Source organism: Zerene cesonia, chromosome 15 (genome assembly GCF_012273895.1).
Source record: "Zerene cesonia ecotype Mississippi chromosome 15, Zerene_cesonia_1.1, whole genome shotgun sequence".
In the NCBI taxonomy this organism is placed as follows: domain Eukaryota; kingdom Metazoa; phylum Arthropoda; class Insecta; order Lepidoptera; family Pieridae; genus Zerene; species Zerene cesonia.
In genome coordinates, this window is record NC_052116.1 from 1,830,080 (window position 1) to 1,847,741 (window position 17,662).

A 17,662-nucleotide genomic window follows, 5' to 3' on the forward strand; every position below is an offset into this window, starting at 1 on the left:
GTAATAAATGTTATTTGCAGTTAACAATTTTCTTTTTTCTTTATTACAATATTTATGGCAAGACTAGGTATATCATCATAAGATATTTCATTGGTTTTAATTTATTTAACTAAGGTCTCTATCCCAATTGTTGTTATTGTTATTCTATATCTACTAAAGAAGTATTTAAAAAAATCGGTAAATCTAAAGTACATTTGAAAAGATCAAAAGGTTATAAATAAATTCCCCGTATCCCCGAGTGGAGTACCTACAGGCAGATGCTCTATACATTATTCACCAATGTTATCTCACTAACGGACCTATAGGTGATCGGCCTTCAATATTTTGCCAGACCGAGACACTTTTTGCAAGTCTCCACCGAGAATCGTACCTAAAACTCCTTAGCACCCTTCAGTGATCATAACATCAACTTTAATACTGAACTCTTGCTATTTCGTAACCTGATACAGGCCACGCCAGCTTGGCTACTAGTATTTATTGCCTGGAAACCATGCTAACAGCTGAAACCGACTGGCTACACGACCAGTATCCAATTTCGGATATACGCTCGTCGAATGTTAAGATAGGTGTACTATCACCAACCTTATATGAAATGAATGCAATTAAAATAAAAGTAAATTGGAAAAAAAACTGTCACAACTTTGACATTGTGTATTTAACGTGTCAAGCTATGTGATACTCATGTCGGGGGAGCTGTGAATCATAATGACATTGTGTGGCGACCGCCATCTTTGACCGTTTTTGTCAAACTATAAATAAATAGCTTAAATACAACGCAAGGAAACTAGATTGGAAATTAGTTGGAAATGACTTTTTTGTGTTTTAAAATAACTATGAATTTTATATTATTACTAGTTGCGCTCCGCGGTTTCAGCCACGTAAGTCCGTATCCCGTAGGAATATCGGGATAAAACGATAACATATTGCCTATATGTTAGCCAGTTGTCCAGCTGTCTACGTACCAAATTTCATTGTAATCGGTTCAGTAGCTTTTGCGTGAAAGAGCAACAAACACACACACATCCTTACAAACTTTCGCATTTATAATATTAGTAGGATAGTAGGATTTTCATGGCCTAATGTCAATAAATCATATTGCCTAATATAAAAGGCATGATCGTATTTTACATTCAAAAAAAAAATAACCAATCCATTTTTCGTCAGGAACACCTACAAATTTAAATGCTTTAATTATTATATTTTCATTTATATACCATTTTAAATCAATAAGATTTAAAACTACTAACTAATATTAGTAATTGTGTGAATAATACGAAAAAAAATGCTACCCAAAATCTCCATACGCCAACTTTACCATCACTATCAAGCGAATTGTCTTCCAAAACAGCACTGCGCTACAAAACTCTAAAGGAAAATTGAATTGGCAACACCCTTAGCGGAGTCTCGTATCTAGCTGACTTATAGGGTCTCCTACCTAATTCATATGAGCCCATTTGAAGTGATCACGATTTTCTTGTATAATCCGGTAAGCCTTTAAATTATTACTGAGTACAAATCTGAACAATAGCCGCTGGGAGTTATGTGCGTTAGAAGCCCAAATAACAAACGACTTGAATGACCTACGTTATATGGAAAACTAAATTTCTTTGGAACTTTACCAGAACACCGTTGATGATTTCAGAATTGTATCAGACTTTTTTATATACAAGATACACGTAGAAGTAAATCTTTTTGGAAAATAACGTATTTACGAGTTACAATACAGATAAGATACTCGTACTTCATTGGTAGAAATAACGAATATCAATGTCTTAGTTATTATTATCTTACAGAAGCCACAGCAGTATACTGTTGTTGTCAAAGTTTTGGATGGATGTGTGAAGCTGTCTAAGTGAATATCTCTTTCTTATACATTACAAAATCGCCATAAAACAACGCGACCTAAAGGAAACAAATGCTTACAAGGTTGATGAACGACAAACCGCATATACCGTACAATTTTAACCTTATGAATTAATAAATTACTATGCGCAAATAACGACGTATTCCATCAAAGAACCACCAACTGGGCGGTCTCGCGTTATGCCTTGCGCATTGCGAACAAATTCAACTTTTTACGCAACAAATGAATACAAATGTTCACAGGACCGCGTTAATTGTCTCCACCTTATCGGACCAACGACAGGTATACGCTACACGGGCATTTTATGACTCGAAAACCGTGTATCGATTTGTTACAATCAACGAGCAGATAGATAAAAGTCGTGATGAAATGCGATAAACGGCCACTTTTATACAAACTTTTTACGGCATTTGTAATTACCTACATATTGTATTCGCGTTTTTGTGTCGCGCCTTGAGTAAATAAACAAATCATGTTATACGGGGGTACGAGGTTATATTTTAAGTTACTGTCAATATTTAAAATGCATAAACAATTCAAAAAATTACTTTTGATTAGTTTTATAGGATTATTGTTTGTAACGAGAACATATTTATCGATTATTAGTTGCGCCCCGCGGTTTCACCCGCACAAGTCCGTATCGGGTAAGAATATCGAAATAAAAAGTTGCTAATATGTTATTCCAGTTGTCCAGCTGTCGTACCAAATTCCATTTCCATACTTACAAACTTTCGCATTTATAATATTAGTAGGGTAGGATAGGATAGGATGTAGGATTAATTATCACTCATAAATATAATAGTAGGGGAGCCCAAGAGGGGATTTTGGGATTTACTCGAGCGCATCAGATTATTATAAGGGAACGTATTTTACCTATTACTAAGTACCTCCAGAAAGTATGAGCAGTTAATACTGGTGGGTGCGCTCGCAGGAGCCGCAGGAAATTAAAAAATATCGATAATTCTTTAAGGTTACGCTCAAATTGTCAGATTAGCGAAATATGGATTTTTTATGTTGTAAATAACCCGTAATATCTTTATCTGACGCGCTCGAGTCATATATTTTTATATTTTACCTTTTATTTGTAGCCACGAAATTACCACATAAATCGTAAGAATAAGTTATATTTCATATCAGTGATATGCCAATGCATTCAAAATATCAAAATCGCATGTGCTTGAGTATTTCCACAGCCCCGTTCTTCTTTTACAATAAAAAAAAAAATGACAAAAACCTTTTTCCACCGCTAAAATTGAAAACACTATAGGACTTTTTTTCTTGCTATCGTATAATCTGCGAATTCCAATAGGTTTCTGAAACGCTCGAGTAAATACACATTTAGCATCTCGGGCTCCCCTACTATAATAAGAAATTGAAATAAGAATCCTCAAAAACTATCCTTCAATTGAATCAACGAAACGATCCATGGCTCATTTCTCACATAACCTTCCTCAACTCCCCAAATTAGCACATCACCATAACAAATCGTTTCCAAGCCCGAAATGAAATCAAGAGAATTATAAATGATTCCATCACAAGCATCCAATCCCATAAGAGCATCGCTAAACCACAAACGCAATGTATACTGTTAAATAATTCATAGGCTAGACACAGCGGGCGAACAATCACACGTCCTCCAGACACCGGGATAAATCAGCAATCCCTTCGTCTTGTCGCCTGAGCGTGTCATCCAGACACAGAGAGCATGGGAGAGAATGAAGCGGGACATGTTATTTTATAGGTTTCTATAAGACGTATCGTCTCACAAAATGAACTGAGTAATGCAAAGCAAATATCCAATTCTAGTATCTGATTCATTCAGAATCTACAACTGCAAAAAAACATGTGTTAATATATTTTTTGATTAAGCGCAGTTTAGAATAAGATAGGTAAAAGAAATTTTAAGATGGTTTAATTGATAACCTCGTATAGATTTTCATGCGTTCTATAAAACCAATACTTAAAAACCGGATATAATTTAACAATAGAAAATTTGATTTGAACAGATTAGTTATCAAAAAGTCAAGGGTCAAGCAACTGTAACTCTCTTTTATTTTTACTTTTCTCACTATTAACATAGTAATTAGTGGATATAAAAATGTTTATAGTACACAAAGCCCACTCGCTGTTTCCTCCGCTGCCTTACACCACATTCCATTTAGACCAGCGCAAACGCTCCGCTTTGGCCAGCCGACCAGATCGTATCACTATATCTCATTAGCTATTAGCGACCAAGCCAATTACACTGACTGACGTGTCCGGGGCAAATTGTAACCGCCTCGCAGTTCAAACGATTTATCCGCCTTTGATAGATCATATTGTCATAAGGTTGTAGTAATAGGGATGTTCAGTGGTCAATGAACTTACTTGATTTTTTGTCGTGTATAGATTTAATGAAGATGTCCTTTATCGTATTCGATATCATCATTTTCTTTTGCTCGTTTTATAGATGACGATTCATTTATCCAACAGATGAATGTATTCAATCTTCGAAAAACTTGAAGTACATATACTATAAGCGAGATTTTGAACTGTGTACCAGTAAAATTATGGTTGTAATTTCACACTCAAAAATTCTTTAATATAACTGATATATCGTGGAAATCTTGTACATTATAATAAGATGTACCGTTAACTCTCAGTTCCATTAAAAATTCTACTCTCAAATTAACTATTATCATCTGCTTGATATAGAATTTCGACAGCAACTTCCACGAAAGCGATGTAATCGCTTTTATTGCAACATTGTACAGTCCTGGCTCTAGTATTAATTAATCTAGATCTAATTCTTGAAAAAAATTACGTCATTCGAAACGGTACAATCCCGTAACTCGCTTGTCACAGACTTATATCACATAAGCGAAGCACGAACAATAAAATCGCAAACAAACGCACAATAGAACAAAACACTGGACAAATAACATGTCAGGAGTGGAGTACAATCGCAAGCGTCGTCGGGTGGCGTCATTAGTCTCTTTGGAACAACCTTATCGCAACTCTTTGTCTACGCAAAGAGCCTGACGTTTAGAAATACCTCGCCCGAGTAAGTTGTAAGCCTCTGACAAATATTTGCACTCGAGTACTTCTGAGAAAGGCCCACGAACGGTGGAATTATTTACGGTGCTTAAAGGTCATTGTTGCAAACTCGGACGAATCGTGCTAGAGATGAGTTAATGAATAAACACGCAGGCTAATACCATCCTTAATCCTTATAAACCTGATGGTCTATTGGACCTATCACAATTGTCAAATTTGTAAAGTTTGTTGAATGGAACACAAGAGACCAAATTACCATGAAATATTGTCAATTGGAATCTTTTGGATTTTTTTAGGGATTATAGTTTCTTATAATTAAGTTATACAATCCTCAGCTTTTCAGTATTAAAGATAATTTTAAATTTGTTTACACATAAACATATATTAATCCCAGAGAGCAAGACAACAATTCAACAACCGCGATTTGTATTTACCCAACACTATTTCGCAATATAAGCCGATTCGCCGTGTCATATCGCGCGAGTCAATACTCATTATGATAGCACTTATCTGATGGAAGGGAATAGTTCATTCTGCCTCCATTCTCCTGTTATCGAGTGTCGATCCGAGGCGACAGCGCTTGCGCTCAAGTGTACACATCGTGATAGAATGCTTATGAATCATGTGGCCGAGCTTAACCATCAAACGACGTTTGTTATTCACGCCGCGTCTTCGTGCCAATCAAGGACCGAAGAGTAACTATTAAAGCGAAAATTTCAATTTTTGGCCGACATTTCAGACATAGTCAATTGACAGAATTTCACTCAATTTAAAACTACAGGTGGAACATGTATATATTGAAGACAAATCAAGTGCAGTATACGACAATAAAGCGAATAGAAATGGCAATGATTAACAAGCCTAGTTGAAAGGAAAACGTAATAGTAATTTCCAATATTAATAGAAGTCCTGTGTAAGGGTAAATTTAGATTCCACGGCGATGTCCATAGAATCAAGTTAATCTATCCAAATCAGACAAGTCGCAATTTCATCAAAATATCATATACCCATTAATTTGCCTCCTCACGACCGAACGATACGACTAATGACTCATAGGGAGCGCGATCCATGTCACGAGCTTTAGCATCCACGGAGGCGAAAACGCTGCCCCACTTCGTGGCGCGAGCCTTCGCACAGACTAACGCTGACTTATGCTAATGCATGTGTAATTTATTTTACTCCGAACAAATCTTTTAAAACTTTGGTGTTAATATTCCTAATATATATTAGCAGTATAGAAGTGTGATGAGTGTATGACTCAAATCGTTTTAGCTTTTAAATCTATACAATAATTGGCCTTACATTAGTGAGTAGTGAGTTAGTATTCATGCCTTTCCATTTTATTGGCAGCCATTCCATTTTATTGACAGGTCATCAAGAAATCAACAACATATTATTTGAAGAGCTTCAATGCAGAGAGGTGATCTATGTATACACTCTGTCACGATGATAGTTGACAACGTTAAATAATTATGTTCATATCGTTATAAGGCTATAAAACCACATTATATATCAATTACCATCAATAACGCTACCCAAAACGGTCTCTATACAGTAGTTATTCTGAACGAGACGGGACGTAACTCTCCCTGATAGCATCGGCACGAGCGATGGCGATGAAACGCGAATGTTTACGATTTGATACGGCGCGTGCGCAATTGTTTCAACTTTAACTGTACTTTATTTATACTATCTATCGTCACGTATTGTATGTTTAATGCACATAAACTAGGCTTCAGTTTATCTTGTGCTGGCTGCATACTTCGGTTGTTTTATTACGGTTCTATCTATTTACTAGATGCATCCCTGTGTATTTCTTATGTAAGGTATAACTCTAGTTCTCCGTTATTATTATCTTTGATGTGTAGCATAGACAAATCGTCAAACATCTCTTTCCTTACATTTTTTTCAGAAAATCACTTATTTTCACTAAATAAATCACAATCATCTATTAAAGGTCATAGAATTAAATAACATCCTAAAAAGTAAAGCCTATGCACACAAATTCGTACAAAAAGTTATTATGTAATTGCTAAAACAATATAATATTTTATTATATCAACATTTTGGGCGATAAGTAAATATAACTATAAGCCGACGGTAAAGATGGAGAACGCTTTCAAAATGCATTTCTAGCCTCAACTATCATGGTAATTTCTTCCTCCTAAACTACACCAAAGCAGCCCTGCCCTATCCACAATACAGAAAAGTAAATGAGAGCAGAATATCATCGCACGTGTCGGCAATATGCAAATGCGCATTAAAATGCAAGATGGCGGAAGCGCGCACGCGAGGTCGCGGGGTCGCGGTACCACGCGCCATTGTCCGCGCGGTAGCGATGCGCTAGGGCTGCCAACACATATTTGGATTTTATCTTTCATCTTTGCTAGTGACATCAGACCTAGCTTGGTTTGATACCGGAGTGACCCTCGAATGTAAACCTCAGTATTGTCTACAAAAACTTTTTATCGTAATACAACGAATTGTTACATCCATTTTAAAGGTTTCTTAGTAAACCTCTGTTTGATATGAGAGTAACCCTCCAATGTTAGCCAGTGTAATACATAACATACTGTCAAAGAAGTTAAAGGCAGCAAAACGGGGATATTTTTTTGAATGTCGGTAAAAATATCTGCCAAATAACCTATACTATGACAAGTTTTTATTGCCCTTCAATCGGCTTAGATAAATTTTTTGATCAAGATTAATTCGATAATTATATTTTCTTACTTTTAATTTACACAAACGTAATATAAAAAAAAATAACTATTGTAACCTATGAATAAGTTTATGATAAAACGCGGACTGTTTTATATTTCACCCATTGGTAAAATGAATTCCAGGGTGAGTCTAGATTTCACTTGTATCCATGTTAGTTCAAACCGTTTATTTGATGATTTTATTTTGGTTTATATAGCAATTGTTTTATTAACAAGTTTGGTTAATTTACACAAAATTTAGTTCCCTATTGAGCATATTAATACTTCTAAATACTGATTTCTACCGTTGCCGCAGCCCTATTGTAGTCGCGTCCGATTTGAAACAATTTAACTTGTAATGAAGTTTGGAGTCCGTTCCACAGCAAGAGATATAGGCTTTAATGTCCGAACGAGGCCAGAGGCCAGGGTTTCTAATGAAGCTTAGATACGGCGTGCGGCTTTTCAATAAAAATAAGTGAAGCACTTTTAAATATTTACAATATATAGCCAAAGGCAGGACGATACTTTAAATTCTTCAGATTTTTAGAACAATGATGATGAATGATTCGTTCATTAAATATGGATCATCATAAAAAAAAATATTAAAGCCTCGAATTGATAGTAATCATTTTTTGAGCAAAAGTTGATCAACAATGTTGCTGGAATTTTTTTTTTGTAAACTTTCCTCGGGAGAAAATAGATCTAAACGAATAAAATTTCGAATACATAGACTGAAAAATAATAAAAATATCGATTTTTAAATAATTTAGGTATTGTTGTACATTGAATAAGTGGCAAATAGTTTAAAAATAAGAAAAAGTACAAAAAATGGCCAAAATTAAACCCATGCTTTGAAAGTAACAAAAAAACAATTTACCACTTTAAAAAATGTTCTTACCATAACATGACTCCAACATCACTCACAAATAAAACAAATTTTACAAAAATACACATTTATTACAAAACTTAAATATCTTAAATTCAATAAGCCAGTCACATCATGCGTAAAAACATTTTTTAAGCATGTCCATTAGAAAAATATATAGAAATAAAAAATCCCTTAAAATTTATTTCGCTTATATCTATTTATATTATCAATAACTTAAAAAAACTTGCGTTTGATACCAATAACATTATATAACATGCATAAATCATATGTTCCTACAAATGCAAATAAACGCTAAGAAATAGACAGGACGTTTCTTTTTAGTTTGCGGGACTGTCTGTCAATCCTTAATAATGTAAACCTTAGATTGTAGAAAGCAGTCGAACTCAAATATTTAATTGTAGAAAGCAGTCGAACTCAAATATTTATCACTTCAAACATGTCTGGTGTTGATTTAGGGGCAGTTTATCAATTTTTGCTTCCGCGTCAAAACATGGGTAAGATTAAATCAGGAACCAAGATATTAAACAAAAAAAAAAATAGAAATATCACCTCTAAAATGTCAAAATTCCAGCATTTAGAACTAGAAAATTATAACTAGTTTAGTTATAAAAGATTGCCAAATGAGCCTTAAACAAATTAACGTGGGGATGATACAAAACCTGGTTTATGTCTACGTATTTACAGGCTATGTATCGTAAAAAAAGAGATCAAATAGCATAGCCATTTTTGTTTTACTATCTAATTTTTAACTAATAACGTTTACCCTTCAAATAGTTTTCTTAATAAATTTATTTTATCTTTGTCATCATTATTACAGCTTTTTCATGATGGAAATTCGACCCATTTCTATAGGTTTTTTTTACTACAGTAAAAAAAAACATTAAGCAAAATGACTTTACTTTCTAGGTATACTTGTCCAAGGTGGCAAGATTTCTCAATTTTTTCGCTCATTTGTATGCAGAAATAATACTTACCGCATGATATTTTCAGCAATACAATCGAGAGAGTATATTCGAGACTTAAGTAATAAAAAAAGTAAAAATTAAGAAGTTAATAAAAATAAAGTACTAAAAAATATATTTAGTAATAAGTCATCCAACGCTGATAAATCTGATGAAATTCATTACCTATAAATGCTATTTTAGAAAAACTTATCATGAGGGAACTCCATCACTGTCTCTCTCTCCATATCTTTATCTATCCGTCTCTTTCATACTTATGTCTCATAATAAAATTATCTCACAAATAAAATATCTACATAAACTAAGTCTTAAATTCCTAAGCGTATCAAATTGAGCCAAATACCATATCATCATTAATTATATATCATAGGAAATAATCCAAACATCCTAAGTGTGAAATATGGACTTCCCTATCTGACTTATACCTAATGAATACGTGCGAATAAGACAAAAGGAACATTAATCCCGGATAGTTGGGATAAATAAAAATTATAGGAAAAAATAAGAAACATATAAGTGTCTCTTTCACGCTTGCACGCACTCACGAATTAAGGGCAAAAGGGACGACAAAACATGAAGATGGATCATGAGAACAGTAACCATGCTACAGAAATATAACGACACCTTTATCTTCATCCCACAACATACGTTCAATGGCTTACCACGACGTATTAAAGCAGGAGTAATTCCAGTTTGGAAAAGTGATGGCGATAAACGACCTCTATAGCGCTTTCTTTTGCGCTTTATGCAATTATTCCTGCTTTAAGACGTCAAAGTAAACCAATACAAGTACAAAAATATATTTGTACGTAATATGTACGAAAAACTAAATTTGTGAACACTGACTTCGCATGCTTTTTGGTAACAGTGATGAAATTGAATGTGACCTAAAGATCGGTTAAGGCCTAAAGTATGAATCATCCCATACATTTATTAGTATCTTCATTGTTGTACTATAAAAAGAAAATAAGGAGTGCTTGTGTTATAATGATTGGGCTATTTTGAGATTTTCAGAAAATATAACCAACAAAATCAAACAGTTTCCAACAAGAATGGCACTTGACTTTTTGAATATTTTTATATTCATTGCTAACTTCTACACTAAATACAATACTATTGGCAAAGCTACAGTAGGTACTTGAATAGCTAAAAAAACACGAACCTTGTTCCTTCTAACGATTAATTTGAACAATAACAATTTAACATCTTTATATTCCATTTTTTTTTTTATCTACCAACTATAATTCCCCACATATTTTGCTACATCATACTCACATTATTGACTGTTCTACTGAAACGGAATGTACTGAGCCAAATAAAAAAAAATAATAAATTTACACAAAAAAACCTTTGCAAATTTGAAGAAGTTATGTGAACACAAACACCCTTATTTCCTTGCCGTACATTTAACCGATCTTTACAGTTAAACGCGACTACATGTCCCCCCCCTCACCCACACATGCGCACAGCACACACACAACGAGTATAATGAACAGGACTACGCACACTTTGACGAACACGTCCGACGTGTCGTCGCGCCGCTCCAGCGACTTTTGACGCGGCAGCGGAGTGTGCACCTGCGGACAATGTAAATAAATAAAATAATAATAAAGTATGAATATTTTTATACTTTTTTATCGCAACATAAAACAAACACACATATACATTTTCTATATCCGTATTGCAATCTATAATAAACTACGAATTTGGATATTGAAAAGAAATGTGAAATTTTAACACATTAAAATGAATTGGATGATGGGACTACAAGTATCGATAGTTTATCATCATAAGTACACGTACATCATTAACTCTTTTTTCTTCTTATACTTAAGGGGACTGGATCTATAATGATGCACGCACACATGTATACTATCAACGAATGAACCGTATTGGCCGGCCCTGTCGCGGCACACAGGGCCGCACGCACACATGAATACATATCATCGCTCAAAAATACAAAACACGCGATTTACAAAAAATTTATTAATTGTACTAAAAAAAATAATCACTTTTTAATGAATATGCTGCATACAGAATTTGATAAAAAAATATCAGAATAATTGCCATGAAATATTAGCATGGTTTTTAATCATCACAATTTTTTTTTAGATTTTTCTATTGAATCAATTTTGTTATGTATTGAAAACATAACGTTTTTTTTATTTCAATATAATAAAACACGCTTTAAAGTCTGATTGAGATTATTAGGTATTTACACGCCTGGCAACCTTGTTATATCAACAAGGGTTAACGGTTTAAGTAAGGTTTTAAAAAAGCGTATGTGTCTTATATCAGTGTAATATCATATCCACCCATGTCCATATAGTAACGTACCTATGACGTACTTTTATAAGTAAAAACAATAACGCGAATTACCTTGCTAGCGAAACACTTATATTTAGTGTATGGAACTAATATAATCTTCTTGTTGCCGGCGAATGCCTTCATCACCGTTTTGGCCAGGTCGCGCCGGGACAACGCAACTAGTGCAGTAGTGTCGTCGAGAAACTGCATGGTTATTTGACCTGAAGGAATAAAAAATCATCATCATCATCATCACTATTAGTCTAATAACTGCTCCCATTGCGAACACAAGCTGTCTGGCCCCTGGACTTTGGTGATAATATCCACGCTATGCAGACAAGTCCTGGTTGTTTGTTCTGGACCATCGGGCTCGAGACTCGTCCACGTGGAAATTATTCTTTCAAGTCCTCGTCGGAAATGGAGCTGGAGGGTCGCCTGATGGTAAGCGCTACCACCGCCCATGGACATTTTGGAGAGGCGTAAGGTCCATTGCAGACCTTACTCCAGACAGACCATACGAATGGATTGCTGAATTCAAATTGGAAAAGGATTAAGAAAAGATTTACGAGTCGCTATGTCGCTCAGTGAAGTTGCAGCTTTCTAATGGTGATAGAATTTTTTAAATCGATCCCGTGGTCTTTGCGAAAAATGCTTTTTTGAAAATGTCACAAACATACAAAAGTAGAAGTTTGCCGTTTATATAGTGTATAAGAGCATATCTTACCATAAGCACTAAACAGCTGATTGAGGTCAGATCGCTGCCATTCCCTTGGAAATGTGATGTGAAACACGTGCTCGCGGGACGGTGCCGCTGTACAAATAACATAACATATATTACGGCTACTACGACTAATTTATTACCGATGAAAAAACAATAATTGACTATGATTGACACTGACTCATGTCAACGAGGTAAGAGATAACCTTCTAAGCTCTGCGACTCATTTTGTTGTTTTTGATCCATTAGGAATAAACTCGGAAGTTCTTTTTTTATAATCCCTAACACTCGGAACCATATTTTCAATGCGGTAATCTTCCTATTAAAAAGACACTAATTTCAAAAGCAATGTGGTAATGTTGCTGCCTGCAATAGAAGGTCGCTGCGTTCAACGGTCTTCTCGAGCAAGAAGAGAGAAGAGATGGTAAGGGAGCGGGATAGTCGACAGGCGCCATGCGGCAACGTCGCTTGCTAACAAAACAACCATCAACGGGAGCGAAGAACGATGTATACGCGATGCGGCAACGTCGCTCGCCAGCAGAACGCACATACACACAGAAGCACTCACGGTCAGCGCCCGCCAGGTTGATGTACGGCGAGTCCTGGTGCGCCGTCTTGGCGAGGAACACCTTGTTGAGGAACGGCTTGAGCAGCGCGGCGTCCGGCGCGATGCGGCAACGTCGCTCGCCGCGCATGCGCGCGAGGTGCGCGTGCATCGCCAGGAAGCACACGCCGGTGATGTACGCGTCGTAGCCGGCCTCGTGCTGCTTGTCCGCGAGGTGCTCGTAGCCGCGCCCGTCCAGCGACGCTGCGGGACCATTATATATACTAGCCGACCCGGCGAACGCTGTTCTGCCTTACTCTTATTATTTAGGGGTATGAAAAATAAATGTTAAGTTAAGAATATAATAATAAGTTTAGAATATGCACACAAAATTTCATAAGAATCGGTCCAGTCGTTTCGGAGGAGTTTGGTTACTAAAAATTATGAACGCCATACGGGAATATAATACGGGAATTTTGTATATAACTTATATATAATCGACCATAATTTTGTACTTAATATAAAATAATGGTTGATTATATATACGTCAATAAAACACAACAAATACACTATAACCATAAATTAAAATAATTATTTTCTAAAAAAAAACGGTCACCGTCATTCCTCGAATATGGTAACACTCCAGATTCTAAAATGGGACCAAATAACAACAACTTCCTATCAAACACAATAACGATTAAGTTATTTTTTCATTGTCAGAGACATAGAATAACATAACAAAAAATGGGGTTGAATTGAAAACATCCTTCATTTTTTGAGGACACTGTTAAAAAAAAAAGAAGTTAAAATCTATCAAACATATAAGTAATATCAGCAATTTCTTCATTATATTATTTTCTCGTTGAATAGTAAACATACAAATCGACATCACAATACACTATGTCATGTTACCAGAAATCCGAACTAGCCTATTCATTAAACCTAGCAAGTAAACATTTGTTTCGAAAGTTCAATTCAGGTGAGGAAGACCTATTTTTGTACTATACTAAGTTAGAAAAGAAAATATGCCCTTACTAATTTTGGGCAGTGCAAATGGTGGTTCAGACAATGTTGCCAACAGATGCTGAAGCACGCTCGAGTTCACTTTGTCCTTGAACGGTGGCAAGCTCGACATGTACTTTGTGTCCAATATCCTGGAGAATAGAGAAAAATCTTACTATTAACAAAAAAAAAACTAAAATAATGAAATTCGAACTGAACTACTTTTCTCGAGTGTGGAGTGCCAATTTATAGTTGAGACAGATTAATAGAATGAAACCAAAAACAATATAAGCCACTAAATTATTAACTTCCGCTGGGTTAGTTTACTAAATTTTTTGTTAAGGTTTTAAAATGTTTTTTCCTGATAATTTCGAGATTATCTAACAGTAGCGGTTTGCCTCGGCTTAGCCTGTGGTACACATATAGCCTATGTCACGTAGCGAAGTTGTAGCTTTCTAATGGTGAAAGAATTTTTAAAATCGGTCCAGTAGTTTTTGAGTTTATCCATTACAAACAAAAAACAAATTCTTCATCTATCTAATATAAGTGTAGATCTATACGGTCCCAACATTAACAACTAGGTCTTATGTATAAAGTATGAACATTGTGCCCAAAAAAAAGTGTATACCTGGGAAACATGCAGTGTGCAAACTCCTTAAATGACGCATAGTCTGACGGCAATGGTTGGAAGAAATGGTTGAGAGTATGCAACAAGTCCAACAGCATGTTATGTCCAATCACCAGTTTTTCCTGGAAAATTTTTCATGTCTTATATAATTTATACATATTGTTGTACTAGTTATATCAATAACTCAAGAATGGCTTAACAGATTTTAATGATTCTTGGTTGGATTTATCTATGGCGGGATTGGACCAAAAATATAAAAATTAAAAAAAAAATCCAACTACCGGGCGGAGCTAATGCAACCAGCTTGTTAACAATAAAAAATAGGTTATTTTCAAAACACAAACACGGAAAATGTAACATAAATATAAATATCTATATGTACTTTATAGTGTCAAGTCATAGTTGGCATTTCATAGTAAAGATTGGCACATCATTTTAATACATTTTCGGCGTCGAGTTCAGTGGGAAGAGAATTTTTTATATCTTGCATTTTTCATTTCCTGCATTTTTTATTTCCTATATTTTTTTGCTTAAAGTCCCATGCAGCTGATCAAAAACAGTATGCTACAAAAATAGGAACAATCGTGTTCAAAAAATGTCGTACCGACTGACTGATCATCCTTGCCACTTTGGAGAAGCCGATAGCATCCTCAAACTCCTCCCACTCCTTCTCCTTCTTCTCCACATCGCGACTCTTCTTGTCGTCGGCCGATGAGAGTCGTGTCACTTTTAACACCCTACATAGAAATCGCTAAGAGAATTTAAGTATATAAATAATTGCATAATTAAATCAGGATATGTATATACTTTTATTGTCTTTACAACTGACTTCAAAAAAGAAGTTTTTTATGTTTGTTGTCTCAACTTTTTACTGGATGAACCGATTTTTATGATCTTTTTTTTATAAGCTTGTCCCAACAATTTCAACAAAAATCTAAAAAGAGTTTTTTAGTTCAAAATATAATAATATAAATGAAATATACTTTTATTCTTCATATGTCTTCAGTTAAGAGTGTAAATTAATATGTCTTTATTTGATGATGAATAACACTTAAGAAGCAAGAAACATATTTTTCCAAATTAAAAATACATAAATAACATCCCAGCAGCATGAGAGTATGCTGCGGCTAGAATTACGCCAACATTAACATAAAAATGTGTCAAATAGGCTATCAGTTAAATTTTTAGGAAGCAAAGCAATCGATTCTTAAAGATATAAAATGAACCCATCAACAATTTTTTATCTCTACAAATAATGTTAATTGTGGGAGTCGAGCACGCTTCGGCACGAATTGGGCCAGCTCGCACCGGGGAAGTACCACACCCCCACAGAAAACCGGCGTGAAATAATAGCTTGCTATTGTGTTTCGTACGGTGAGTGGGGGAGCCGGAGGCCCATATCCTTTTCCCAGCCAGTCCTTTCCTTTATTCCTCCCATCAATCCTTTCCTAATCCCTTCCCAATTAAAGTCGGCAATCCATTTGTAGAGGCGAAAGGTCTGCTATTGACCTTACGCCTCTCCAAATGTTCATGGGCGGTGGTAGCGCTTATCATCAGGCGACCCACCAGCTCCATTGCCGACTATGACATAAAAAAAAAAATAATAAATTCATTACCTATGTTTACCAATACAAAAATACATGACGAAATGAATTGATTCCCCAAAACAAAATTACAAACCTATCTTTATTCTCCAGTACTTTAGTTTCCACAAACACCTCTTCCTTGAACCTCGCTCCCAGTTCTTGGAAAAGCAGTCGCCTCATGAATGCATTGCAGCGGTCAATTTCCATCTCCTCCGTTTGGTCGCTGTTGAGAAAATCCTGGACCTTCTTGCTGTAAATAGATGAAGGTTTGAAATATGCACTAATATTCTCAACCGGAAAATTTTCATGACTATTTGTTCAAACAAGATAATCTCAATGGACCTACAAAGGTTTTTTATTAAAATATCCCATTTGTGTTGGATATTCTATTTATTTCCCGTTGTTTCTTCCGCGTGGTTATGATATGAGTCTTATGAATCTGAATGGTGTGTAATGTGAACATATTACATTTACATTTACACTTATTTAATGTATGTGAGATAAATTAATTTGCAATAAATGTTATCAGTGGTGCAAAGGAGTGGTGTAAAAGCGTGTAAAAGCAGTGGTGGCTCAGTGGTGAGAACCTCGGACTTCAAAATCGATAAGTTGGGGTTCGAGACCGGGTGAGCGTGCAGCGAATAAAGTGATTTTTCCATTTATATGCGCATGGAGATAACATCACCACTGCTCACGGTGAAGGAAAACGTCGTGAGGAAACCGGCATGTTCAAGAATCAAAAATTCGACGACATGTGACATCTGCCAACCCACATTTGGCCAGCATGGTTGATTATGGCCTGAACCCTCATAGGAGACTTGTGTCCCAGCAGTGGGAGCATATATGGGCTGATAATGATGAAATATTATCAACAATCTGATAATATGGTGTTAGGCGATTAGGCGTTTAATATGTGGTAGTCGAGCACGCTTCGGCACGAATTGGGCCAGCTCGCACCGGGGAAGTACCACACCCCCACACAAGACCGGCGTGAAATAGCATTCTGTTGTGTGTTTTGTTCGTTCGGTGAGTGGGGGAGCCGGAGGCCCATATCCCTTTCCTTGCCCTTCCCAGTCCTTTCCTTTATTCCTATCGCCAATCCTTCCTTAACCCCTTCCCAAAAAGTCGGCAATCCATTTGTAGAGGCGTAAGGTCTGCAAAGGACCTTATGCCTCTACGAATGTTCATGGGCGGTGGAGGCGCTTACAATCAGGCGTCCTACCAGCTCCATTGCCGACTGTAACATAAAAAAAAAAAAAGGCGAGTAACAGGATGAAAATATATAATAGCATAATTTTTACTATAAAACAGAGGAACAGAGGTACCAGTAAGGATAATTCAAAATCGCCTATGTGCAATAACATCAATGATGATCGTGTTTACAATTTTTTGCATTATTGTAGCAATTACTTAGAAGTATCAAAAAC

At 35.7% G+C, this 17,662-nt stretch overlaps 1 protein-coding gene across 1 annotated transcript in view; it reads right to left on the reverse strand.

Moving 5' to 3' along the window:
* LOC119832428 (poly(A)-specific ribonuclease PARN-like) overlaps nucleotides 1-17,021 on the reverse strand; it is a 33,728-nt gene extending 16,707 nt beyond the window's left edge. The window contains exons 1-9 of the mRNA XM_038356099.1: nucleotides 17,005-17,021; nucleotides 16,330-16,545; nucleotides 15,254-15,386; nucleotides 14,650-14,771; nucleotides 14,055-14,173; nucleotides 13,044-13,283; nucleotides 12,482-12,568; nucleotides 11,830-11,978; nucleotides 10,957-11,027 (exon numbers count right to left, since the gene is read on the reverse strand). Coding sequence (XP_038212027.1) covers nucleotides 10,957-11,027; nucleotides 11,830-11,978; nucleotides 12,482-12,568; nucleotides 13,044-13,283; nucleotides 14,055-14,173; nucleotides 14,650-14,771; nucleotides 15,254-15,386; nucleotides 16,330-16,545; nucleotides 17,005-17,021 — 1,154 coding nt within the window. The remainder of the gene's footprint in view (nucleotides 1-10,956; nucleotides 11,028-11,829; nucleotides 11,979-12,481; nucleotides 12,569-13,043; nucleotides 13,284-14,054; nucleotides 14,174-14,649; nucleotides 14,772-15,253; nucleotides 15,387-16,329; nucleotides 16,546-17,004) is intronic.
* Between the last annotated feature and the right edge of the window lie 641 nt (nucleotides 17,022-17,662).